The sequence below is a fragment of the Planococcus citri genome, chromosome 1 (assembly GCF_950023065.1).
Source record: "Planococcus citri chromosome 1, ihPlaCitr1.1, whole genome shotgun sequence".
Taxonomy (NCBI): Eukaryota; Metazoa; Arthropoda; class Insecta; order Hemiptera; family Pseudococcidae; genus Planococcus; species Planococcus citri.
The window spans coordinates 35,830,691-35,857,599 of record NC_088677.1 but is presented as its reverse complement, the minus strand read 5'-3'; the positions used below and the strand labels follow the sequence as shown (position 1 = coordinate 35,857,599).

The 26,909-nt window shown below is 33.5% G+C and overlaps 3 protein-coding genes across 10 annotated transcripts; 1 reads left to right on the top strand and 2 right to left on the bottom strand.

The window, feature by feature from the left end:
• Positions 1 to 87: 87 nt before the first annotated feature.
• On the bottom strand, positions 88 to 962 carry mRpS16 (mitochondrial ribosomal protein S16). Its single transcript, XM_065344353.1, has 3 exons — positions 649 to 962; positions 404 to 563; positions 88 to 298 (listed from the first exon to the last, which is right to left on the bottom strand). The coding sequence occupies exons 1-3, from the start codon at positions 835 to 837 to the stop codon at positions 162 to 164; spliced, it is 486 nt and encodes a 161-aa protein (XP_065200425.1). The 5' UTR covers positions 838 to 962; the 3' UTR covers positions 88 to 161.
• Positions 963 to 1,083: 121 nt separating this feature from the next.
• LOC135831673 (dual specificity protein phosphatase MPK-4-like) lies at positions 1,084 to 4,171 on the top strand. 6 transcript variants are annotated; one of them, XM_065344340.1, is made up of 11 exons: positions 1,084 to 1,239; positions 1,409 to 1,530; positions 2,128 to 2,212; positions 2,331 to 2,462; positions 2,532 to 2,628; positions 2,693 to 2,779; positions 2,853 to 3,001; positions 3,083 to 3,182; positions 3,247 to 3,470; positions 3,537 to 3,661; positions 3,735 to 4,171. In XM_065344340.1, the coding sequence occupies exons 3-10, from the start codon at positions 2,137 to 2,139 to the stop codon at positions 3,638 to 3,640; spliced, it is 969 nt and encodes a 322-aa protein (XP_065200412.1). In that variant the 5' UTR covers positions 1,084 to 1,239; positions 1,409 to 1,530; positions 2,128 to 2,136; the 3' UTR covers positions 3,641 to 3,661; positions 3,735 to 4,171. The 6 variants fall into 6 exon arrangements, with proteins under 6 accessions (XP_065200412.1, XP_065200409.1, XP_065200413.1 ...); XM_065344337.1 differs by having other exon boundaries at positions 1,409 to 1,550; XM_065344341.1 differs by having other exon boundaries at positions 1,084 to 1,266; positions 1,409 to 1,550; positions 3,739 to 4,171.
• A 168-nt stretch (positions 4,172 to 4,339) lies between these two features.
• LOC135831662 (bromodomain-containing protein 3-like) lies at positions 4,340 to 26,086 on the bottom strand. Of its 3 annotated transcripts, none has more exons than XM_065344319.1 (26): positions 25,757 to 26,086; positions 24,720 to 24,873; positions 24,398 to 24,449; positions 24,059 to 24,319; positions 23,793 to 23,987; positions 23,473 to 23,718; positions 23,174 to 23,389; positions 23,033 to 23,098; positions 22,865 to 22,951; positions 22,677 to 22,778; positions 22,452 to 22,597; positions 22,103 to 22,304; positions 19,658 to 20,177; positions 19,401 to 19,571; positions 19,008 to 19,130; positions 18,795 to 18,917; positions 11,736 to 11,782; positions 11,480 to 11,645; positions 11,225 to 11,374; positions 10,814 to 11,143; positions 8,707 to 8,810; positions 8,136 to 8,264; positions 7,480 to 7,641; positions 7,264 to 7,394; positions 6,934 to 7,186; positions 4,340 to 6,489 (listed from the first exon to the last, which is right to left on the bottom strand). In XM_065344319.1, coding segments are annotated over exons 2-26 (4,053 nt in total). In that variant the 5' UTR covers positions 24,722 to 24,873; positions 25,757 to 26,086; the 3' UTR covers positions 4,340 to 6,420. The 3 variants fall into 3 exon arrangements, with proteins under 3 accessions (XP_065200391.1, XP_065200392.1, XP_065200393.1); XM_065344320.1 differs by lacking the exon at positions 25,757 to 26,086 and adding an exon at positions 25,336 to 25,415; XM_065344321.1 differs by lacking the exon at positions 8,136 to 8,264 and having other exon boundaries at positions 25,757 to 26,085.
• Between the last annotated feature and the right edge of the window lie 823 nt (positions 26,087 to 26,909).

The window sequence follows — 26,909 nt, the reverse complement described above, 5'->3', positions numbered from 1 at the left end:
TCTCAATATCATAAAAATGTGAATAAGGCAGAAAAATGAATGAAACCTTGAAACTGCCATTTCTGAATTTAAAAAAATGACCAACAATTGATTAAAAAAATATATATATTAATTAACAAAACAAAACAAGTGGCTGCTACAGGATATTTTTTCCCACTAAATCAGGCAGTAGATTCTTGCTGCTCTTGTTCGTTTTCTTTCTGTGCTTTCGATTCTTCTAGCTCCTTCAATTGCTTCTTTCTGTTTCGCCAAGCAGTTGTGAACGCTCTCGGGTGAATCGGTAAGATACCAGCAAGACCTAAAAAGTTATTGATTTAAAAAATATCGTATTGAATCAAAAATAGTCGTGGATTTATAATCCAACAAGTTTCAAGGGGAAAAAACATGTGTAACGAATTTTTACCTAGTAATTCGTTTACAGGAGGAGATAATGAAGTGTTATGGGCCATCCAGTATTTCAGTCTTTCGATATTTATGCTGACCAATTGCTCATTATATTGATTCGGCATCGGATCATAGACACCAAGTTGTTCGATGGGACGTTCGTGTTGATGTCGGCGAACCTAGTTAAAATGAACATACATGTGAAAAATGTTCTATAGATGAAATAACCTGCATGATTCAAGTAGATGTAAAGTTATTCCTTACCATGGCAACATTAATGTGATAAAATGGTCTATTGGCGCATCCATATCTAGCTAATCTGATCGACTTATGGGCTGCAGGAAAATGTGTTCCTCCGCCGGCTGCTGGTTGGATCGGTAATCGCCTGAGTTTTATGTTGGTCCAAATTTCATTTCCGTAAATTGTGGTGAATATTTTTTTTGGAAATCTCATTTCAAGGCAAGATAATCAAATGCACTCACAGTCAACAAGCAAATTTTAATTGAAAAACAGAAACCGAAAACTACAAGAAAATTTTCACGGTTATTATCAGTCACGCCTGTGTTATCAATCATTTTTTGGGTGGGAGGGGGGAAATGGTCTTGTTATTTACATGTGAGTAATAAGAACGCCCGCTAGAAGTGCTAAAGTTTTTCTAATCAATTTTTTGATCAAAAATTTTTATCAATACATTTTTCCCTCGCATTCTGAATCTGAAACGAATTTTCGAAGCGTGGATTTTTCGTAATTAATTAGTTATTGTGTTATTGTTATTCATAAAAAAATTAATTAATCATTTCGGATTTGAAGTAGCGTTTCATTCGAAACAAAACTCATCAACCCCTTCTATTTCAAGTATTTTCACTTTTTCAGACCATTTTGGTATTACATTTTGGAACTCTATCAATAATGTATAATTCTATCTTCATTCTCAATTTCCTTGTTTTTCTGCAATCTACGTAATCATATCATAAGTGATTGTCGGTCAAGTATTGATCATTAACTCCTTTTTTTCAAATTGCAGAGATCTTTTCATTCAATTTTCACGAGCAAAATATAAAGTAAAGAAAACTGGCAAACTGAAATACCTAACACTGATGTGAAGCCTTCACTGCCTCAATTTTCTCCACATTAGTTGCAAAGAACGTAAATACCGCTCCTCTCAAGTAAATCAAATATCTTGTAGGCTATATCACGTACGAATAATTTTCGTAATCAATATTTCTATTTTCAACCTATTTAATCCAAATCTATGTAAGATGCGAAAATATGCTATTGCACGTGCTCATCTAGAGTATCAATATTGCACCGTTGGATTTGAGGAATGGTTATTTATAAAATCACGATGAAATTTCAATTGATTTTTTATTTAGAACTATTTCTGGGCTGTTATTTTTTGAAAATAATTCTGATTCGAAGTGTTCAAGCTAATCCTTGGGTTCTAAAATCAAAAAAATGTATTTCATAAATCATTCTCCTTCAATTCCACATAATATATTATTAAGAATTATTTTAGGAAAGGTTTCGATAATTTTGAAATGTAGAGGTATTTGTTTAGTATTCAAATTATACGGTTGTACTGCGGGTGATAATGGATATAGCGTGCGAACTTTATCTCACCTAGCAACACTGGCTAGTGATATTGATTTATTACTTTTGAATACTGTCGCCTTAATTATTAATTATTGTTACAAATGTCGTTTGTTCTATCGTGTAAATTTTCAAATATTTGTTTTATTTTAGCCGTTAGAAATGAAAAAGTTGACTAGAGATGATTTTGACGCTGGCCCGTCCAGTATGGATTTGATTGAAGCAGGATTATGGTTAGGTAACTGATCCAGGCTAATTATTCAGTTCAGCGTGAATGAGAAATATTTTATTGAATAATGATATTGCATAAATGTGTATTCCTTGTCACTTATAAAATTTTAAATGATTTGTTTCAGGTAATTTAACCGCTGCTTTGAATATTCCAATTTTGACAAAATATAAAATCACTAGTATTCTTACCGTGGACACTTGTCCTTTACCACGAACAATAACATGTTCCCCCAGTATTGATATTAAATTTGTTCAAGGTAAATTTCACTTTATAAGTACATTAATATTTAAAATTTTCTTTGGTTAATAATTTCGTTTCTTTTCAGTATCAGATTTACCTTACGAAGATCTCCTGAGTCATTTCAGTGAAATGTATGATTTCATTTTTCAAGGGATGGAAAAAGGAAATGTCTTGGTTCATTGGTAATTATTTTTTTCTCTTTCTTGATCTTGAATCGAACACAATCATCTTAAATTTTTTTCATAGTTATTATGGAGTATCCAGAAGTGCTGCGGTCATCTTAGCATTTCTTATGAAGAAACACTCTTTGAACTTTGACGAAGCTCTGCAAAAGTGAGTATATTTTTTCTACCACTAACAATTCTATAAAATCGATCAATGCTTAAGGTTTTCTAATTGATTTCAGATTGAAAGAAAAAAGAAAAATTGTCGGCCCTAATATTGGCTTTGAAAACCAGCTTCGGTTATTTTATAATTTGAAGTATACGATAGATCAAAGTAATTTACAGTACAAATTATTTCGTTTACGGGTCACTGCCAATCAAGTTACCAAGGGTATGTATTGATTGACTGGTCAACGCTTTTGCACACATCTTCATCGTTGAAATCACTATATTCGGATATACCTAATTACAGTAAAAATCGTACCACAATCGTGTTTATACGTAATTAAACCAGACCCAGCGATCTCAACTGTTAGACCAAACCCAAGAGTATATCGATGTAAAAAGTGTAGGTTAGTTTCGCTTGAGGGAAATGAAGTAAATATCGTCTAAATTTATTGAAATATTTTTTTACAGACGTGTTCTAGCATCGGCTGATAATTTACTGCCCCATGTGAAAAATGAAAAACTCTCATGGAAGGATGATAAATGGTCGTCTGATTATTCGCAATTGGATTTATGTGTTCAAACTTACTTCATCGAACCTTTGATATGGATAGACTCGATTAATCATTCGGAAAGTGGGAAAATTCTCTGCCCAAAATGTAAAGCCAAACTTGGCTCTTATAATTGGGTAATGGGTAAGTTTTTGATGATATTTTTTTCAATACGTGAGTGCAAGTTAGTTCCAAGTTTTTTTTTTTTAGGGAGTCAGTGCTGTTGCGGTGCAAGAGTGTCTCCTTCATTTTATCTAATTCCCTCTAAAGTAGATTACAGTGATATTGTGCAGAATGTTCAAGTAACCGTTTAGATGATTCCAAAAATATCGATGGTAATTTGGTAACTGATATTTTCATTTCATTGTATGATTATAATGTTTTGAAAATTTATTCATTTTTTTCAAGGAAGGCGAGCAGATGTGATCAGGTCCACGAGACGTAGAAGGAATCTTTTCTTCAGTTTTAACTATAGTGTTCTTCTTTCTTGATATCGTAACTTATTCAATTCTTACGCTTATAATGAGTTTTTCAAATTCCAATGATCTTTTTATCGTGATTGAAATTTAGCTATAGAAAAAAAACTAAAAAAGGACCCTTTGAACATCTATTCAAAATATTGATACAGAGGATCAAAGTATTAGGTGTAGATAGGTTTAGGTACCCACTACCTAGCATTGAGTTGTTTTCTTAGGAGCGATACAATCAGAAATCTAATCGAATCAAATGTCGAAAATTTTGATAATTTCACAATTGCATTTTTCTTGGCGCATTTTTATTTAATCACGTACCTATATTTTTCATTGTTGTATTCGTTACTCAAAATATAAAATTTTTCTCGTCTAGTTAATTTTTTTACTGCAGAAAAAAAATAACAAAATGATTGAACCTGGGAACCTGGTAAGTGGTATTTCAAGCGCCACTTACCAGCGATGAGCGAACGTGGCATGGTTCGCAGCGCTCAAGCGCAAATACGTTAAACAACATTACAACATTATTACTGTACAAAAACATTTGCAGAAAATAATACAATTTTATTAATAACAACGATATTTACATCATTCGCACAAACAAATAATTACATTGACGTAATGCTGTGTATTTTAAACTTATAAAAAAAATTCATCTATTTTAAATTTACCTCTTAAACCTAACACTAGTAAAAAGTTGAAAATTACTCTACAAATTACGAAAATTAATTGAGAGATACAAAATGAAATTCCAACGAGGAAAAGCATTTCACCTTTTGCTTAAAACAGAAACCAGCTGTTCTAAAATGAGAGTTGTATTCCTGGTAATTTTTTTATAATGAAATGAGAATATGCAATAGAAAACGATTGTCGGCATTAATTACCAAAATGAATTTTCGTCACTCGAAAATTCCCAAATTTCCACCTCATTAAATATACAACCATAATTACTTTTATATTTAACAAATCAATGACACTTGTTTTTATTGTAATAAAATAAAATAAATAAATCTTACAAAAAGTTAAATTTTTTAAATGATATGACTGCAAAAAAATATATAATGTAGGTACCTAGGTAAATAATAATAAAACACATGGTATTAACCAGCACGCCAATAATTACTCAATGTTTTTAAATTCTGTACAACGCGTACCAAGTGAAATAATATTATGTTGAAATTTAAATATTATAGGTAATCAATTCATCGTGTGTTACCAATTTCAAACAAGAGAAAAAAACAAATTACTTAGCTATTTTTAAGTACACCTATAGTATCAAAACTTATCGATATTACAAAACAAATAGCAATCAATCATCAATGTGAAAAGTGCAAATGAAAACGAAAATTTTGCACGATTATTTCTAATCAAGTTCACCATTTTTTTTTACATACACAAAAAAACTGAAGGTAAAAAGTAAAAATATACCAATACATTTTACATTACAATAAGTATAAATTTAATGAAAAGAAAAATAAAGAAACAAAATGTGTAATAAATTACACTTCAAACATGAAACAAATGTTAACAGTTATATACGATAAAAATTCAATAATTTTTATTACTGTATACAAATAAATAGGCTTTCGTACGAGGTAAAACGGTTAAAATATTTTAAAATACAAATCCAAAGTATCTATTTTAATAGATTTTTTTCTATGTACAAAATGCATTCCAAATGTAATCCGGTAAATCACTAGATTTACGATTATACATTTCGCTCATTCGTTAATCAATTCATTTATAATACCTAATAACACCTTGAGCTTTCGAACGAGAACAAAGACAAAATAGGTAGATAGGTACACAATCCATAGTGAACAATTCCTCAATAATTTACACAGATGACTACACTTTCCAACATGAAAAAATTTAATCTTAATAGAAAGAAATTACTCAATAATCTTTGGTTCAAAACAAACAATCATAATTCATTTTACACTCAAAATCGTAGCTCATTCTACGATTTGAAAAAATAAACGCATTTACCAACCCCAAAGGTTCATTGTTTCTCTTCAATATGAGACATAAATTTTGCACCATGAAACGCCATAGATGGGCAAAAAAAAGAAAATACCAACGTATAAAAATCATATTTTTTCCGATAATTAAAACTTGGTAAAAAAAAGAAGAAAGAAACGAATACACACTTAGAATAAACTGAACCATAATGCTTCGTAACGAAACACGTCAAAAATATCATTTTTTTTTACGAATTTACTTCCAGTAACTTACTTTCAAACGAAACAAATCAACGACCGAACAATAATACTTAGAAACTATCAAGCAAAAATTACTCTCGAGATAGGTTTTTTCCTCTCGTTTTTAAGATTAACATTGCACTTACAAACTGTCTTAAAGGCCACAGAATAAAAACAAATTATAAATATTTTACATTATAAATTAGAAAAAACATTTACGTCCGAACAAAAACTCTTATTACAATTATGTTTACATTACATCAGTTAAATAATTAATTCTTGTGAACTTATATGTAATCAAAATTCAAATATTCAGTATATTTGAATTTAGAAAGCGTAAAGACCGTTTCTTACATATAAATATGTACATGTTTGATAGGTAGGTAGTTCAAAAATTCCCACTTCGACTCTCCATGAAAGATGTCAATCCAATGTTTGTTCAAATGCCGCCATACAATCGCTTTGAAAGTTCATGTCTATTTTCAACGCCATCTGGAAATGAAACACCCGAAACGATTCGTTAATTATTGTAATTTTACGAAATGATTCTATGGAGCAAAAGGTACATAAAAGAACGACAATAGTGAAAAAAAAGAACTAAAATGGGAAACAATCAAAAGAAAGCTGAAAGCTGGATAATAAGAGTTTTAGAGCAATTTATAGGAAAGAAATCCTCGTTTTTCGTGTTTTCCATGCTTGAAAAATCTGTAGTCTAATCACGCTCCTTGCATCCCAAACTGCCCTAGGGGGCTAAAATCCTAGATATGGGATTTTGATAGGCAACGGTAACTTTTAGTCCCTGGAGGAGGGGGATGCTTTCAATTTGGAACTCTGACTCAATTTTCAATTAAAACTGCGAAATCGTAAATATTTCCGTTTCTCCAACACTTTTGCACTCAATTTATTCCAAAATACGAGAAACTTTTCTCAACCTACCGCTTCCCGTCGTCTTCTTTCTTGTTCCCGTTTCCTTTGTCGTTCACGTTCGGCGGCTATTTTATCTTGGCTCGGACTATTGATGGAATCATCCAATAATCCAGCGGTTTTATTCTCCTCCAATTTCATATTCGGGGTAGGTTGCAGATTAGACATCTGAGCTAATTGTTGAGTTTGTGATATAGGCGCACCTGCGTGAGTCATGGATTGAAGTTGTGATGCGGGAGGTAATTGTTGCTCATTAATTCCTTTCCTGAAAACATTCGATGGCATATTTAAACAATAAGCGACGATGCGATTGGTAAAAAATAGGCCTAAATGTATACAAACCTAGCTTTATCCAAAGCTGCTTCTTCTTCTTCTCTTCTCTTTTCACTTTCAAGCCTCAATCTCTCCTTTTCGGCTTGCTCTTTTTGATGTTGCATCTTCCTCATTTCTTGCTGTTCGATCAATGCTCTTTGCTGATGAGCGAAAAACACACATTCGAGAGTTATTTGATAGATAATTTCGTAGGTCTAGTTAGGGCCTAGGCGTTCGATTATTTACCTTTTTCGCGTTTTCCTTAGCTTGTTTTTTGAACGCCAAGAAACTGTCATCCGTTGATGATTTCAGCGTCTGCGGAATCGGTTGTGCCGTTGTGCCTATAGCAGGCGCAGCCTGAGCCAACGAAGACCACGAGCTCGCGTTACTGACCTTTTGATCTTGCGCCTAAAACAATAGATCGATGGTTATTTGCCGGTTCGTGTAGAAAATTGACCCGGGTCATGCTTCGATCAACAATATATACCATAGGCCTACAATAAACTCAACGATTTTTGCATCGGCAAAGAAAAAAAAAGCCAAAATACTCTTATAAACACGAAATTTTGCACAAACAAAATACATTCCAGTAAAAAAGTAACGAAAGAGGAAAATTTTCGATAAGAGAACAAGCAATACCAAAAATAATCCTGTACTAGACTACGAAACGAATAAAACAAACATACAACGCGATAATACACGAGTAAATCAAGCACAAGAGAAACAATAAAAATACCCGAGACATTCGCATCTACCAGAAAAACATAATACCTAACTTTTTTTTTCTCAAAACATTTATTTCGCAAGCACGAGCATAACCAAAACACAACAACTAGGTAAATACATTCATCACAACATGACAGTTGTACATCAAACGAAGCGAATTAGTGAAAGATATTTACGTCTAGTTTTAGTACTAGTTTTCCAAAATTGGGCCCCCAGTGATAAGAGTGAGCATTCGGGGGATATGCGCAGTTTTGCGGATAACATACTTCGGGTGCGATGTTATAAGGTAGATATGGTGCCGATTGCTAGAATTGGAATAACAAATTAATTAGGTACAATTTGATACGCGAGTGTTATTTTTTTCGAATGCATTTCATCTTTTTATCTGTTCAGTGTTCATGGTGAAAAGCGTGCGAACGTTACACCCACAATTAAAAAGTGAACGCGCTTTTGCCAACTTTCTTCGTCGTATTAATAAATGCCATTTATATTTTTTCAAGCGCATATCCATTAAATACTAAAAATATCCAGACAGATACACGTTTTTAAACAAGGGCGCCAAAATTTCTGACTTTTTTTCGTTTTTGACTTCAGCGCAAGAAATCGAGCGCCGAAACGAAGCATAAATGACATTTTAATAATTACAGCGAGAAAGAACTTCAATTGCAAATTCGACAAGACACAGAAATAACGCAGACCATTGCGAGAATGATAAACCACCATTGACAAGGATCGTAATGGTAATACCTTTTTAGCTGATTGCATCATTGCAGCATTCGCCATCCGGTTCGCGTCGTTTGCATTGTAATTAACATTTACAGCACTTGGAGATAACGACGCGGCTAATTTATCTGAAACAATGATACGATTTCGGGTTAGATTCAACATAAAGTAAAAAAAATTGGATAAATGTGTTTTCATGAAATGAATAAATTGAAGTGTCGTTTCCATTACGAGGCAGAGTGAAATGCTTTTCTGATGTATTGAAGACCTCTCAGAATACCTAATTGACATTCGCGTTGAATTGGTAAAAAAAAAATTATAAAAATGAAGCATAAGAAAAAATTAAAATATTAAAATATTTACCACCCCCCCCCCCCTCCATAATCGCGACTTTAGCAAGCAAAAGGTAATATTTGAGGATTGTGACTCCAAATCTTCACCAGTTTAAGAGTTAGACGTCGATTGGAAAACGATTTCAGAACCTGACAGCATAAAAGTACTTTCGCAATAAAACTAGGAAAATCCACTTTCAAAGAACGTTTTTGCGTTTTCAAACCCTCGAAGCAAATTCAAAAAGAAATATGAATATTCAAAAGTTGAAATTTTGGGCATTTTTTGACATTTTCTTTCTCGTTCTTCTGGCATTTTGCAACGCGAAGTGGTTCCCTGAGTGTTTTCAAAAAATTTGCAAAACTGAATTGCTCGAGTCTTTTTAGGGGTCCCCCCCTCACCCATGAAAAATCCGTGGCATACTTTTTTTTTGAGAAAAAAATATTACGATGAAATCGTCCAAACAAATTTATAATTTTTATTTTAGTCAATACGGTTTTGAGATAATTTCTCGACTTTTTCAACTGCTTCTCGAGTTAAAATTTGGTGTTTGGAGTCTCCCCCACCTTTCTAGACTTTTTCGCCAGGTAGGCAGAAGGGTGTCTCAAGTTCCCTTAGTAACGTCACAATGCTGGAGCTTTAGGCCTACATTCTTAACACCAAAAAAAAAAAAAACACAAAACAAAACACGAGTTAACGTTCAAAAAGACGATTTTAGACCCTTAAAAAATCCACAGCTATTTGTACTAATTTTATACGAATAAAATCTTAAAAAATACAAAGCCAGCACCTTCGTAATTTTCGTTTATTGAAATAGGCGTATTAAGAATGTTTTTAAGCAGCTAAATAACCGAGAAATCGTTTCAGAAAGGGCAAGAGAGAGAGAAGTCCAAATTTGCCAGTCATCGTTTATAATTCAAACTAAATCAAGTTTTCAAAAAATTTTCAATCGTTTTTTTTTGGAAGGGGGGGGGGGGTTGAAAGTTTATTTTGGTGGAACCTTTGGAGAACAATAAAAGTTTTGTGACAAAATTGCTCATCTTCTACATTGAAAAAACTGTACCCAATAAAAGCATCGTAAGTTGTGACTTTTTGAAAATTTTAGCCCATTGCCCTCAGTTTTGAAGATGAGTTAGGCTATTTTGCTGTTGAACTTTTTTTGCTGGTTTTCAAGTCTTGCATGAAAATTCACATTGCAGGATTTCATTTCAAAATTTTTTTGAAGCATTTCTTCTTCAACTCTTGATATTAGGCAAATCTCAGAAAAATAAAATATGGAATGAAAGTCAACTCTTCCTGCATTTGATAACTATCACTTCTGACCGTCTCCAATGTTCCGATGGTTATGTAATCAGATTATCATTCACGGTTTTTTTTTGAACCAAAGCTGTCTATTTGAAGTATACTTCCAAAGCTGGACCCAATAAAAAATACACATTCGAGTCGTCACATTAGACAAAAGTTTTGTTCGATGACTAGCAGAGAGAATTGATACAACAAGATTAAAAAAATACACAATTTTAATTACCACCAGCTGCCAAACAGCAATTCAAAAGTTACAAGCATTTCATTTTGATGTTTTTTTTCCCCTCGTCGAAATATGCAGCCCACAAAAACAACCAATTTCATTCACATCTTTCCAAATCAACATTTTTAGAGAGAAAAAAAAACTGAACCAAAATTTCACAATAGTTGGAGAATTTTGAGAGATGATTTTGCATACGACTCGTCAGTCGAGAAAAAATCCGTCTAGGCATATGCCAAATTATGGAAACGACTTCAAACCTCAGGACGAACTCACCATCGATGGAATGCATATTCGAAGATGCGATAACCGGAACAGGGGGCTTATCGGGGATGTATTTTTGAACATTGTTCATCGGCGGTATAGCGACCTGCGGTGGACTCTCCAATACTGGATCGAAGACAGAGGGTAACACAGGCACAGTTTCTTTGGCGGCTGCTAAGGTGGGCGTAATTGGCGCAACGCTCGTCGGAGGAAGGTTTTGAACTAAAGGAGGAATAATGGGTGGTTGCTGAGGTATTTGTATCGGCTGGTTGAATTTCTCTTGAGAAGGTGCCGAGGTAACCGGCGTACTTATCACAGTTGGCAATGTCGTTTCAGTTGAATCTGCAAAAAAAAAAAATTACATCCGGTATTTAAAAAATACTGTTACGAATAACTGACACAGCGATGTAAATTTTCGCTTACTCGTTATAACAGTTGACGATGGTAAAGTGGACGGAGGACACATGGTAACAGGTTTAACAGATGCAGGAATGACGGCTAAAGGCGGACGAGTCTGCTGCGTCGGCGGTATAGTCTGACTCACGGATTTCTTGGCCGCTGCGGTGGTTACAGCTGTGTGCAAGAGGAAAAAAAATCGTCAGTCATCATAAATCTATAAATACTCGTTCCCAGACTGGATAAAAGTACAATGAACGTATTGGTACGAGTTTTACTCACGAGTCACGGTCAATTTCGACATCTGTGTCGTAGCAGCTGGTGCTTGAGGTAATGCTAGTTTCTGTACATTACTCACAGTTGAGGCGGCGGGTTTTGGTGCGATCACCGATATCGAAGCGGTCGAGTTAGCAATAGGAACCGGCGGTGGTGCATTTATGGTAATACCCTGAGGTTAAAAATAAATCAATCAGTATCGTTCGCTAACCATCGAGCATCTCCGCTCAGCATCAGTCCCATTTTTCTCAACTATACTCACTATTTGATTATTTTTCTTTTTCTTTTTACTTTTTTTATTTTCGCCACCTGTAATCAAATATATAACATAATGAAAATGTATTTCTAGTTTTTTTACTTCGTGTCGAATCATTTTTGATATTATGTCACTTCTCTGTAGTTTTTTTTGAGCTATTTTACAAAACTCTTACAAAATATTTACACAGGTATTACTTTTTTACCTTTCCCATTTAGTGGCTTTAGTTACGCCGAAAATCATCGTTATACATGATAAATGTTTTTCTTCGAATATTGATCATTAAATTCAAACAATAATATTTTGCACAAAAACTTATTCTAATTACTGGAATATCTCTCATTCAGAGTACAGATTTCAACTATTTTTTTTTTCAACCATTGAACTACTCGTATTATCTGATATCCGAGGCTAGTACGAGCCGCTGACTTCGACATAATATTTCACTTCACCCCTTTCCCCGCTGTGCCTCGTAAATTTTGTGATCTTGTTTGTTTTTCATTATTTTTTTCTCGCAAGATACCAATTTATTTGTAATTTCGCCAAATTTTTCTCAAAATAACTTTTTTATTTTACCTAGTTGGACTTTTTTCCCCCAAAAAACTGTTTTTTTATGATGGAAAAAACTCAAAAATTTTCTATCAAACTCATCAACTTAAACTATAATCCTGCAATTATAAACACACCCCCCCCCCCTCCAAAAAAAATGTATTACATGAGCAGAAAATACTTCATGCTTTACAAACTTTTCCCTCTTTTTGAGGCCCTTCAGGTTTTTTCCAAAAAGCGATTCAGTATAATATCAATGAGCCAATACCAAGATTTTTTTAAAATATGGAATTAACTTGGAACAGGAGGACAGGAGAGGGATATCGACTTGAAGAACACGCCTTTTCGCCACTTTTCTGTAAGCTCACAGTGCTCGGATACTTAGATTGAATCCAATAAGTATAAAACCTCCACTTTTGAGGCCTATTTGATTTCGCACATTTCAAGCATAAAGGCATATTTTTTTGCATTTGAACATTTGTCTTTTTTCGTTTTTTGGCATATTTAGCTGAATTTTATGATTTTTTGAAAATTCTTTAATTTTTTCAACGTTTTACATTACTTTTTGGTAAAATTATTTTTAAAGTACAAAAATGTCTCGAAAGATAAAAAATCAATGTTGAATATTTCGAATAGGATAATTAGATTTCTGAAAATAAAATCTTTTTTCCCCATCATTTTGGATAGTCACATACAGTATTCTCCCCCCCCCCCCCCGGTCCAAAAAGTCAGGAGACACGCCAAATTTTTGGAGCATCAAATTCGGGCTTTGTTTATTACTATTTCACAACAACGCTTTGCTAGGGTCTGTTGCCCGATACATTTCGAGAAAATGAAAATTATTCTTGTCCTACCAAATTCTCATCACTCACTAAAATGGTAACCTCTCATACGGTGTTACGACTTCAGAACGTTTAGAAATTAACATGCAGGACAATTCCAAGATTCCTCTCTCCCTTTCACAAAAATACATTCATTTCCCTATCCTCAATAATTTACCTTTCAACATTCAAAAATATTCTTTCCTGGTTTTAAAATTCAATTTTTCTTCTACTTCGAACAACAAATTAAGAAAAATCCTAGAAGGCGTAAAAAGGGCGCTTCGAGAGTGGATCAACACAACGAAAAATTGAAAAACTCTAGTTGACATTCTTCACCTTGCGTTCCAAAATGGGTCCTCATTTGAAGAGGAATTAATTGTCAAAAATAAACTGGCCTCAGATAAGTTTTTTTTTAAACACTTCATTTTTCTTGGAAAAAAAATCTCAAACTTTAATATCAAACTCACAACTTTTTCATGTTTACATCACATCCCCAGGTGTACAATACCCAACATAAATAACCATTTACTTAATTAATTATACCAAATTGCACAATTTTGCACGTTAAAGACCAACACGTACCCGAATCATCGAAAAATACCACACGAGTGTCAAATTTTAGATCGATAAAACCGAATGTAAAATATAATGAAGAATGGATTAAAGTACGAAACATGACCTATAGTGTGAAAATTCTCGCGAAAAACTAGACATTTTACGACATTCATTTCCACTAAAAAATGGCATTTTTGATCAGTCGAATTTTCCTGTTTTCGAGCAACTCGATCCCTCATCACATTCACACAAGGAAAAATCAAACATTCCAGAAAACATCCAAGATCACACACAGACACACAATCGAGCTATATTAACCTCACCCTTCAACCCACTCTATCTATTCATTCATTCATCCATCCATCCATCCATCCCAACACTTTACTAAAAAATTCGAACATTTCTGTGATCAACCATCTTCACATACGAATCAGCTCCGCCACAGACACTGTAAATTGACACATCAACCGTACAAAAAAGGCAAAAAAAAATTACGACGATCGAAGAATGAATAAGAAACGAAAGGGGGAAAACGGAAAACAACAAATACAACACAAAACTTTCTAAATACTTGGTACAAGACTATCGCAGAAAACCCCGGAGTGCAGAACGTGTATTACAAAAAATCAACATAACAACCTCGTATCATTACACGTATATTTCGAAAAGATTTTTATATATTTTTTTAAAATGTTTACTTACATTCGTAAATCAGAATTACATACACTAAAACGTACAAATTATTGCTTCTCTCTAACAGACAAGAACATAATAGTTTGGAATTTTAAAATCTTACAGCTAAATAGAAATTCAGTGTTATTCCAATGAAGTAAATTTAGTGCTGTAACATACGTACTTGTATACAAAACTTAATCCATAACATAAATGCAATGACAGGCTTTTAAAACGCTAGAAAAAAAAGGAAAGAAAAATTAAGAAAACAAGCAGCCTTAAATTTTCTTTAAAATTTTTTCTCCCTTTTTGCCTACAATGTAAGAAAATCATTAGGTCGCGATTGCAATTCAACCGTCTTTCTTTTACACGATAGAAACAAACAAAGAAAGTAACGACGAAGAAAATACGAAACGCAACATTCTAAGTTTTAGTTCATCGTGACAAATTTCCGTAATAAATTTTTTTACACATAAAAAAATAAAAACCGAAAATGAAAAAAAAAATGTACAAATATTAAAACACAAGAACGTTTACACAGTTATCATGAAAAAAAGTATCTACAATAATGAGCTAATTACACGCCGTCTTCGCAGCTTAAATAAACTACACAAGGACAAAGAAAAAAAGAAAATAAAAAATAAATTCGCATTCGAATTTAAAAATATACAAAATTTTATAAAATTTGCATCGATACAATTTTTTTTGTATTTTTCTTTTTTTTCTCGTATTTTTTCGAAGATTAACTTCGTGTACAAGATTATTTTTAAAATAATAAACTACTAAGGGCGTTTGTGTTGAAAACTACGGTAACACGCTTTCGATTCAAGAAGATCATCATCAAAACGATATACACATTTTCAGGAATGCACATCATAATTGTCCGATGTTCGTTAAACATGAAAAATTTATAATTTTTTTTTTCATATTGTTTATAACATTAGCTAGCAGGGTAAAATGAGACATAAAAACAAAAAAAAATACATCGTTTAAAACCAATATGCCGGGAACTTCGGTCACTAAAATTATAATAATTCTATGGTAACTTTAAAAATTAAGCATATCAAAAAATGATCCAGCGAACTGCGTTAATAAAAGTTTTTCTTTATCATTTGCAAAAAAAAAATTATAATAATAAAAAACAAAAAAATGACATCATCAAAGCGGTAATTATTCAGAAATGTTTACGTTCAATAACCTTAAAAAACAATAAACAACGTAAATTAAAATACTCTCGGATAAAAAAAAATCAAAAAAAAATACGTAGTTTGAACCATTCGTTTGTAAAACTTTACAAATAAATTGAAAATATTAAAAAGTTTCATCATTTCGCATACAAAAAGTACATAAAATTTATCACATCATTATTTTTTTCTCGATTGATTTTTTTGTTTAATCGTTTAAAAAGAGGAAAGAAAAATAAAACGACTCGTTTGAACGAGATCGAAATACAACGAGAAAGAAAATTCTTCCGAATACATCGAGGGGGAATGGCAAAAATTTGGCAAAGAGTGCAAACAATGTGTTTGGAGGCTAAGTAATTAATTAATCGACAGGTCGATCAGTTCATTGATTGATCGTACAGACGATAACAACAACAATCATAAGCAAAGATACAAAATTTTCGTTCGTTCGTTTTTTATTTGCCCTTGTTTTTTTTCTACGGTATAATTTTTCAATTTCACATTATGCTGCGCTATACTAAGTATTGGTAGCACAAAATACCACCAATTCACATTGTCTGCTGGTAACAGCTTCTAATATAACACATAGAAAATCATTTTGATTTTTCTATACTTTCGCTCGCGCGCAAAATCAACAACGCCGCATGATACAATGTAAAAATGAAAAATAAAATGAAGGCGAAATAAATTACACAACATATTTAGGAGAGAAAAAAAAATTATGAAGTTTACACAAATACAACATGATCATCCTATTCGCATTTATCGATACAGAAACAAAAAAAGTTCAAAAAAGAAAAAAAATTAATAATCAACCCTCGTTACACATTCTGCACTCTGGCCTATTAAAACCACTCCCTCCCCAAGGTCCCATACTTTTAAATTAAACCAAAGACCTGATAGAGCTACACATGGTTTCCAGTAACCTACGATCCTTTGTCATTATTCACACCTACGCAATACAATATTAAATAATTATAAGAATATCATCAGTACAAAGAAATAAGAGAGAAAAAAACACAAATAAATCAACACACCAGGTCGTCGTCGTCGAATTAAGTACATACAAGTAGTAATATTTTTTTCCAGTTTTTTGTTTTTTTTCCTTCAAAAAACACCACCCAATCGTGTACATACACCACGTTAATATTGTAAAATTGAAAACCTAGTTTCTATTAGCACGACAGTGTAGATAGGAGAGTCGTCGAAATAGAAAAATATTACAATTAAGTATACAGAGAAGTGAAAAAACAATATACAAAAATATAAAAGACTGCGTACTTTAAAAATTGATTAGAAAAATCATCATTTTCGTCAGAATAGTTTTATTACTAACGTGAAAAAATTTATTCAACGCCCAAAATGAACAGAAATGGAATAATGATATCGGGATTTCGAAATTTTTCGACGTCGTGAAAATTTATTCGATGGTAAAAAATGAAAATGCCAACGAGCACTATAAAATCATCACACAAATCTTATTCAACTTCAAAATTACCAATGAACTCATCCGACTGAAATAATGACGTATTTGGATTCCTGGGACTTGTCAGGTGATTCTACAACTTCTGGCAAAAATTGCTCAATTTCTTTTTGCAATTGCAGTCTATCGCAGCCAACAAACAAAATTAAGGGAAGGGGAGGTTCAATACGTATGACTAGACATCGCTGAAACGATGCATTTCGAACGATCTACGTCGATTAAAGAAGGAATCAGCGGCGAAATGTTGGTCATTTTTCAGCGCACCAATAATCCTCAGTACTCTCTATTTCTCAAAGCACATCGTTCGAAGAAACCTTCGATCTCCTTATGCTTCGCACATTACAACACAATCAAAATTGAAATTCAGCGAAGAAATGTCACATTACACAACTTCAAACATCGCACAATGAATAGAACATTAATGAATGAATCAATGAATCAATGAATGAACAAACAAACGGAAAAAATGAATGAAATTAATAAACATGCAGGCGGTATTTCTAATGAGATCGGCGACGTCAATTCACCAATGTTGCAATATAACGATATATGCATGCTTTTGGTTGCATTTCATCTCTTCAACAACAACAAAAAAATTGTTGAGAATACGTCAAGAGACCGTCAAAATTACAATTTTTAAACGCTCACGTTTACTTCAGTCAATTCAATAGCCATTCGTACTTCGATAGAAAGAAATTAAAATTCTACCTCATTTTGAATTCGTTAAGAACAGAAAATTCAACTAATGTTTCAAGATCAGATGCATTTGTTCGATAGAACTATGAACTTTTGTGAATAACGTTTGTCTGAATCCTCTAGGATTCGTCACTTAAAAATCGAGATACAACATCTCAGGTTGGAAAATGTATCATTCTCTGAATTGTATGACACGTTGCGTTCAATTAGATCAACTCCGGATCGATTACTGGATTTTGTTATAATGTATACTGAAATTCCATTCCAACAGAAAGCTGCAGATACTCCAGTAGAATGTTCTCGTCTCATTAGTCATTTTTCTGAAATATCTTAAATCAATTTCTCTTTCTTTTCTGAATAATTACTTTGCAAGCCTCTCCAACTACAATTTAAAAAAATACATACAAAAGATATGCATCCGCTCAAGCGCTCATGAAACCATTTTAAACTCAAATTCATAATTTCTTGCAGTGGATGGCTTAGGCATATCTACAGAATCGGGGTTTTAAAAAAATACGAAAATGCAGGTCATTCCGAGTCGATAAGAAAAATAATAATGATGATGATACGCATCGATGTAACCAACTTTATCCGGTCGGTATCCAGAAAATATTGAAATATTAGAAAAAATCTCGAGCTATTAACGAACAAAATTGACTTCGAATCTGCCAGACTCAAACGCTAAGATAATCATCGTTAGGCACACTCGTTTCTACCAAAAAATAATCACCACGCCGATAAACTATTATTCCATAACTGTTCACGAGAAAATATTTACTTTAGGGGTAAAAAAACGTTAATAAAAATGAATCGCCTTTCGTACACCGAATCGCATACTGATTTCTTTCACTCGTCGTCACACATCGCACACAGGCAATTGAAAAAAAAATAAAGAAAATGATTTAGATAAAAAGAGGGAATGCACATTGCACATACACAGAAACAACAAAAAACAACAACAACAACATCAACAACAACAATAACGAAGATACACGGCTCAAACTTGGCAAAAAAAGCTTCCTTCGTGACATACACGGTCGTAACTTCCGCCACCATAAAAGTTTTCCACGTTCGTATACTAATTACACGTATTAAGGTTTCTTACCAGTTTCTGAGTCGCTCGAATCTGAAGAACTGCTGGTTAAACTGGAAGAACTAGAATCAGTATCAGAACTACTCGAACTCGATGCCGATAGTCTAGAAGGCCCGCTCACAGCCTCTTTATTATCTACCAGACAAACAAGAAATCCAAACGTCATCGAAAATTCATCGAAATCGCCAAATTATCGGCGAGAAAAGAGAAAAATCAATTACGTACCTTTTTTCGCCTGTTTCTTATTCGACGTCGTGACGCCGCCGGCAACGTTTTGAACTTTCTTGTCAACATTTGGCTTCGTATCAGTGTTTTGTTCGTCTTTTGATTTTGGAGGGACTTTTTTACCTGTTGAAATAAACAAGAAACGTTAAATGTCGCGAACTTTCACAATCAGAACAATATAGAACCACAAAAAAATATCTGTTCTTCAATTTTTCATACCCGCCCCCTTTGTTTTAAACATTTTTGTCAAATAATCTATTTCCTCAAGTCTTTACATTAGCGACTCTGATGATTTCCGTCAATCAAAGTAGCTACATCAACCTGAATTTGGGCCAAAGGATCCAGTGAACATTTGTCAAATTATTCGGAAGAAGAATGATAAGTTTCACTCACTATACGGTTTTCGAGGCTTTTTTCGTAAACACGATGCAACGTAGGATTCCAGCTCTCTCAACGTTGATGGTTTCAAAGTTTCGAAATCGATTTCGATTTCATCTGGATTCGAATCGCGCAACGACGGCTCTCTCGATTGTATAATGTGTACAACGCGGCCTAATTTATCGCCTGAAACAAAACAAAAAATCGTGGTAAGCGTTGCATATCTCCGTAGTACTGATCCACTTGCACCTTGTATCACGTTGATTATTTACCTGGAAGTTTATTAATATCTAAGCTTAATTGTCTTTTCTCGTCGTACGACATCGGTCTAGCATTATCTTCGTCTTCCGAATCGAATCCGGTAGGAGGAAGTGAATTTTTCTTCTTTGAATTCGTTGCTTTAGAATTTGTACGTGGTTTTTTTGATTGAGCATTGGACGCCGCAGCTTTGGCTGCGCCTCTTACACCGCCGCCGGCTTTACCTTTGGCGTTTTTACCGGCTGCGAGCGGCGTCGACGTTATCACGTTTGTCGAAGATTTCTGTACAGGTTGATTCTTTATACTATTCATTTCTGGCTTGGTATCCATCGGACCGGCGTTTATACTTGACAGATTGGCGTTCATCGTGTCGTTGGCGAATAAACTGTTACTCATATGTTTACCGTTCTTCTCTGCATTCATTTTTTTGTTTTTCTTATTGTTAACATTACTATTTGACGATTCTTTTTTCTTTCTTTTCTTTTTTCGGCCGTCTTGCACCAGTTTCGCTATTTGCTCTTGGATATTTCTCAACTGCGGAAATAAAAAACAAGAATTACGAATTAGATTAATGCGTCTATACAATGTTTTTGGTAATAGGCCATTTTTAACGTATTAAATAGGCATGTTCAATAGTAAATCAGTTCATCTTTAGGCATTATCATGTCAAAGATCAAATGACACGCATGAATGAAAAAGAATTTCATCATTTTAAATATTAATATACGAGTAGATTCAAAAATACCATAAAGTTGTTCAAAATATAGGTTTGTAATGCGTTAATGCAATGTTTCTGGCCATAGACCATTTTTAATGTATTACATAGGCGTATTCAATGATAAATCAGTTCATCTTTAGGCATTATCATGTCAAAGATCAAATGACACGCATGAATGAAAAAGAATTTCATCACTTTGAATATTAATATTAATATAAATGCAAAAAATTCTATGAAGTTGTTCAGAATGTAGGTTTGTATCATAACCAGCAAATATTACCAGTTTCAGACGGACAACAATAATTTTATTCATCATTTAAATAATCGAATTCCTAAAAGCAATTTCGTGTTCAGATGTTCAGAATATAAGTTTGTATCATAACCAGCAAATACTGCCACCTTCAGACGGACAACAATAATTTTATTCATCATTTGAATAATCGAATTTCTAAAAACAATTTCGTGTTCAGAATATAAGTTTGTATCATAACCAGCAAATACTGCCAGCTTCAGACGGACAACAATAATTTTATTCATCATTTAAATAATGGAAGTTTTACAAAAACAATCTAATACTGCGTGAAACAGCTGAAAAATATAACAGCATCACTAGAAATCAGGTGTGGAATGCCTATTGCCTACAGAATTCCAAAGATTTAACTAATATTATTATGTGTCATGTCTAGCTCAGACCGCAAATCTTGATTTTATATCCCATAATATTAGAATTAAAAAAATATATCGGTTATAAACACGAGAATGTTCAAGAAAACTCAAAAAATCATTCAGCTCAACATTAAATGAAGGATACTGCAAAAAAGGGTTCTTTAATACGCCGCTTAGATTCAACTCAAGCAAAATGATGAAAAACACACCAATTGATAAGCAAAGAATTCGGCATTTCAGACCTCGCCGAAAATACTCTGAAAACTCGTTTCTTCTCTCTATATGCTAAACCGGAAAATAAAAATAAAATTCGAACCGTAGTTATCTTCAAGATACAATCAATTTCCTAACCCACCAATTTTACTCATTGGCAAAAGGAATGCACACGACTTTATTCAAATATCAGTTTATCTTTCTGTATTATCATGACAATAATCAAATGACACGCATGAATGTAAAAGAATTTCATCATATTGAAAGTCATAAACGCTCAATAATTAATCCTTAACTGCAAATTTGGAAAAATGAGAAAACATTTAAAAAGCAACAAATTATAAATATTCGAGACATATTTCGTTCAACTCATCAGAATATCTTTAGGTTTTATCATGACAATAATCAAATGACACGCATGAATGTAAAAGAATTTCATCATATTGAAAGTCAAAAACGCTAAATAATTAATCCTTAACTGCAAATTTGGAAAAATAATGAGAGAACATTTAAAAAGCAACAAATTATAAATATTCGAGACATATTTCGTTCAACTCATCAGAATATCTTTAGGTTTTATCATGACAATAATCAAATGACACGCATGAATGTAAAAGAATTTCATCATTTTAAAATAAGAACGGGACGCAGAAACCCACCAATAAATCTGTATTAGGAGTTAGATTAATAATTTTAAAAGGCATATCGCATCGTAAAGATTCAGTATACTTATATAGTAATAGAATAGTATCAGATGCGCAAGAAATTCTATATCATCAATGTGTGTGACACATTTCATATGACACGCAAAAATATTCATCATTTATAATCCCAAAGAACATAGATGCGAAAATTCACTCACCTGTTCTTGTAGGTTAAGTAATTTACGAGATCGTTCGTCCTCTTCAGAGTCTACCGATTCAGAGGAAGAAGCAGAGGAAGATTCTGAGGAACTAGATGACGACTTTTCACCGTCTTCTTCGACTGCAGCGCCGACAGACGATACGTTGGCAGGATGATGAGATGGTACCGTTTCAGGATATTTGGCGAGTATTTTAGCAAAACTGTGAGAAATGAACAAAAAATCAATCGGATTTTCGAGGCTAATTTTTTCCGTTCATATTCAAAATACGAAAACCAATTGGTCAATTCAGGACCCACAATTTATTTTTCGTTGCGGTCAATACACTCGATTTTTAACACAGTCTTACCTTGAGTCGAAAACTTTTTGAACTTTTTTCGCCATCAAGACCACATCGTGATCCTTTGGATTATACTTATAACAATTGGAAAAAATTAATCTGACATCATTAGCAAACTCATGAATATTTCTATATTCCCGTTTGTCCATTTTTTTCTGAAATAAAAAATGAGTGATCAACATAATGGCTTGCGCTCATCACAAATTAATAAACTGAGGGAGTAATGATGATTACCTTGACAGTACCGAAATCCATAGGATGTTTAATAATTTCATAATAATCAGTCAATCCTAGCAATTCGGCGTCAACAGGACGATAAAATGGCCAAGCGTATCCCTACGCGTAAAAGAACAAAAAAAATTATCAAATTTAAGGAAAATCAAAGCTGAAAAAAATATCAGTAAATTACGAACAACACTCACAGAATGCTTTTGAGAAAAAATATCCTGTAAAATTTCTCTACATGCTTTCATAGCACTCGATAATTTCTCTTTGCTCTTATCAACAGGCTGAGAACAACAAAAAAATCAATTAGAGCAAATAATTCTCTAATAGCAACATAGAATACTGCCGATGTGGTAAACACATACTTGGATAGCATTGCCGGGAGCACCAGGCGGCTGAGAATAAATATCTTCATCGACTGTTCTTACAGGCTAATAAAAAAATCAGAACATTATGACTTGTTGTTCAACGATTAAATCTTGAACAGATTTTGTCAAATTTCGAACCTTTTTAACAGTTCTACGGGATTCTCTTCTAGAAGCTAATTTTGCATTCGACGTTGCCGGTGTGTACAATGGATCTGCAGACTCACTACTACCACCAGGACTCGTATCGGCCCGTCTTTTGACGGCTTTTTTCATTTTGGAAGGTGTAGTCGAACCCACGCTCATATTAACGTTAGGCGGTTGCGCTAAATATGATGCAGATAATGGAGTTGATACCTAACGAACGAAATTAAATCAAAACACAAGCATAAGACATTTGATCTCAGATGAATGAAGTCTGCGATAAATTGTCGACTTACTTGGTGTGGTAATGAATTGTGTTGAGCTACTGGTAAAGGTACGGTGGTTGTAGCAGTGGAACCTGGTATGGACGTTGGTGTGGTTGTAGGAGTAACTGGCGTCACAGCTGCGGTACTATTGACCGGTTTAATTCTATTGGGCACCATACTAGGACCGGCAACTTTCTTTTTAGCGGACGAAGTCAATTTTGATCCTTTTGGAGGAGGAGCCTCGATTTCAATCTCTTCTTTAGGCATACTAGCAACCTAATAACACATACGAAAACCGTTGTTTACACGCACACGAACAAAACAATTGAATGGTATCAGAAACACCGTACCTTGGTAAGAAACAGTTTTTCTAAAGCTTGTGCCATAACAACTACATCTTCTCCCGGCTTATTATAAACGTAACAATTCGTGAACATCGTATTGAAATCGTGTATACATTCTTTAGCATTCCAGTAATAATTATTTTCTAGTCTTTTGGATATTGTACTCAAATCCATCGGGTATTTTATAACTTTATGGTAATCCTAAAAACGAAAGATGTTCGTAAATATTTCGTAAAACGAAAAATGACACAGAAGAAAGCAAATAAATTTACCGGTAAATTCAACTTGATCGCATCCACAGGTTGATGAAATGGCCATGCAAAATTATGTTTATGGACAGGTTTCCAAACATTTCTCAAAATATATTGTAACTGGTTAGTATTACGACCAGGTCGATGAGGAGGCGGGATTACAGGTGGTTGAACGATGCCATTGACGGGTTCTATATGCGGCTCATCTCGAGGCGGCGGTTCCTCAGATTTCTGATCATTTGCGCCTACCGGTCTATTCGCGCCGGTAGAATTCGCTACGTCCTGCATATCAAAGTAACATAAACATAATTAGCTTATCGTTCAACCGCAAAATAATTACATTGCTCATCGAATACTCACAGCATCGTTCTGAGCAGAAGAATCGCCCATTTGCTGCATTTCAGTTTTACTCCTGCGAAAAAAATAGGATTTTAGAACTTATACAACTCGTTTTCGGCGTGAAATTCAATATTCTAGTCAGCATAGATTAAAAAGGAAAGCATTTGCTTTTGACGGTTTTCATCACAAGATCGTACACAAGTAATAGTAAACATCTGTTGGATTACTCGGAAGGAGAATAATGTTCTCTGCGTTAGGCTTAAATAACGCGAGTTTCAGGTTCTCTGACAAAGTTAGAGGTTTATCAGGAGTAAAATGATCTCAAGATCAAAAATATACTTACATATTATGGCACAATGTTTCATAATAAGGTACAATGCCTCAATACAGAATGGGAATTTTGAAAAACGCGATGTAATTCAAAATTACTGTGTTCTCTGGCTGTCAACATTAACACGATTATTGGCAGACAGTTGTACCTTCATGAAATCTGTGTCCTGAAAAACAAACGAATAATTATATATTAGAATTCTCATCGTAAGTTCGTTGCATGAATACATTATACTCGATAAATGAACAAAATTAGCTAATAGATTGAAATCAGAGCAATACGGACGCCGAATCTATCTTAAGCTCATTTATAGCACAATATGGTCGAATAGCTAAAAATTTCTAGTCCTGTACTGCCCGGAAAGACATCGAATTTTCAAAACACTCTAGATTTTATGCTGAAAAGACCTAGTAGGGACCAGGATGTACAGCTTATCACCTAGGTCCAACACAGCTTTGATCTTACATTGAAGCTAGGTTCATAGTGATTTCAAGAGTATTCTTTTATATATTTAGCATTTACTTGAAACCGTGATTCTTCGATCGAAAAATTACAACGTTTGGAGAACATGTCCTCTGATTCTAAGAGGTGATATGAAATCAGACAGAAATAGAGCAATATTTCACACCTGTATCATCAGAAATTGGACAAAAACGTTTCCAAAACTATGAAAAAGATACGAACTCGAAGAACATCTAACAAGTACAACAAACCTAACGCAACTGACGAAATTTTCGGCGCTCTTTCGCTTATATAAGGGTTGTGTGAGAGTACCCATGATCAACACACGCAATGAAACTGAAAATTGCAGAAAGTGATGCAATTAACGTGAGATTTTACATAGTTACAGGCAAAATTCGACGAAATAAACAATGCACTATGAAATACCGCGAAAATATTCATGGCTCTCATCGTACAGTGTACGCCAAAAGATGGCGGTTAAATTTTCAGATACGAGAATCACTGGTTTCAGAACAAACTATGTCCAATTCATTGTTATAAATAGTATCCATTTAATTTCTTTACATCTAAGGACAATAAAAACATACCTTTAGCTCTTGCCGACAAATTTATCACAAATGAGTCTTATAACATGAAACCGTTGAGGGATACACTAGGTTTCCTCTATTCTCGCATTGAATATGTTTACAAACAATTACCACATACACGTGAATCAATTAAACGTTGGTTTAAGCGACATAATTCATATATAATTTGAATTTAATCATACAAAAGCGTTCGGATCGCAAAGCTCATGATGAATTCGGGATTATTAAAAATACCGAACTCGAAAACAATGATGGCTTCAAACTACGCCAACAAAAATGTTGGGAAAAATACAACTACATTCTGGTCCCTGATTGGTCAGATTAGGGTCACATGATGCATAAATATAAATTGAATCAATTTATTGTATTTTTGGAAATTAATACCTCGACAATTTTTGGATATTTTGAAAAGGTGGAGATATTTCACTGAATATCGTGTATTTTGAAAATGAAAATTCGCACTAATTCCTCAAATTTGGTGGGAACACAAAAATGCAACTTTCAAACGAAATGTAGAGATCATTTGAAAGAAAGCTAGCCTGCAACAGTTTTATTACAGAAATTTATTGCGTCATGTGATCCATCGACATTGAATGAGTTTCACAGATGAAATTTTGCAACATTACAACACAAAAGCGCATCAAAATGAAAATTTTGTTGAAATTGGAATTTTTTGTTGAATTTGTCTGGTAAAATTTACCCAAAGAAATATAAATCAAAAATGAATTCAATACAAATCAAATAATTTTCATTTTAATCAAAATAAGCAGCATTTTGGTATGGAAAAAAAAGAAAAAAGTCTGCGTAAAAAATACGTTAATTTTTTTTTCAAATGTTTTTCACAGATAAAACTGAGAAAAACAATTGAATTGTCTACAACGTCAACTTGGCATAAATGACAATGTCTCGAAATTTTTTTATTTTTTTTCCTCCTCACCTCAAAAGAAGATGAGGAACATTCTGTTTCAGTTACACTATGTACAGTACAGTACGTTTCGAAGTACTTTTTAAAGGAAAACCTCTACATCAAAAATTCGGTCAAAATCTAAATGATTCATCTTATATTAAATAAAAATTATCATTTTTCTGGGCATGAACTACACGAAACAACTGCAAGAATGGAGAGTACATGATTTACATTTGGGAACTAGGA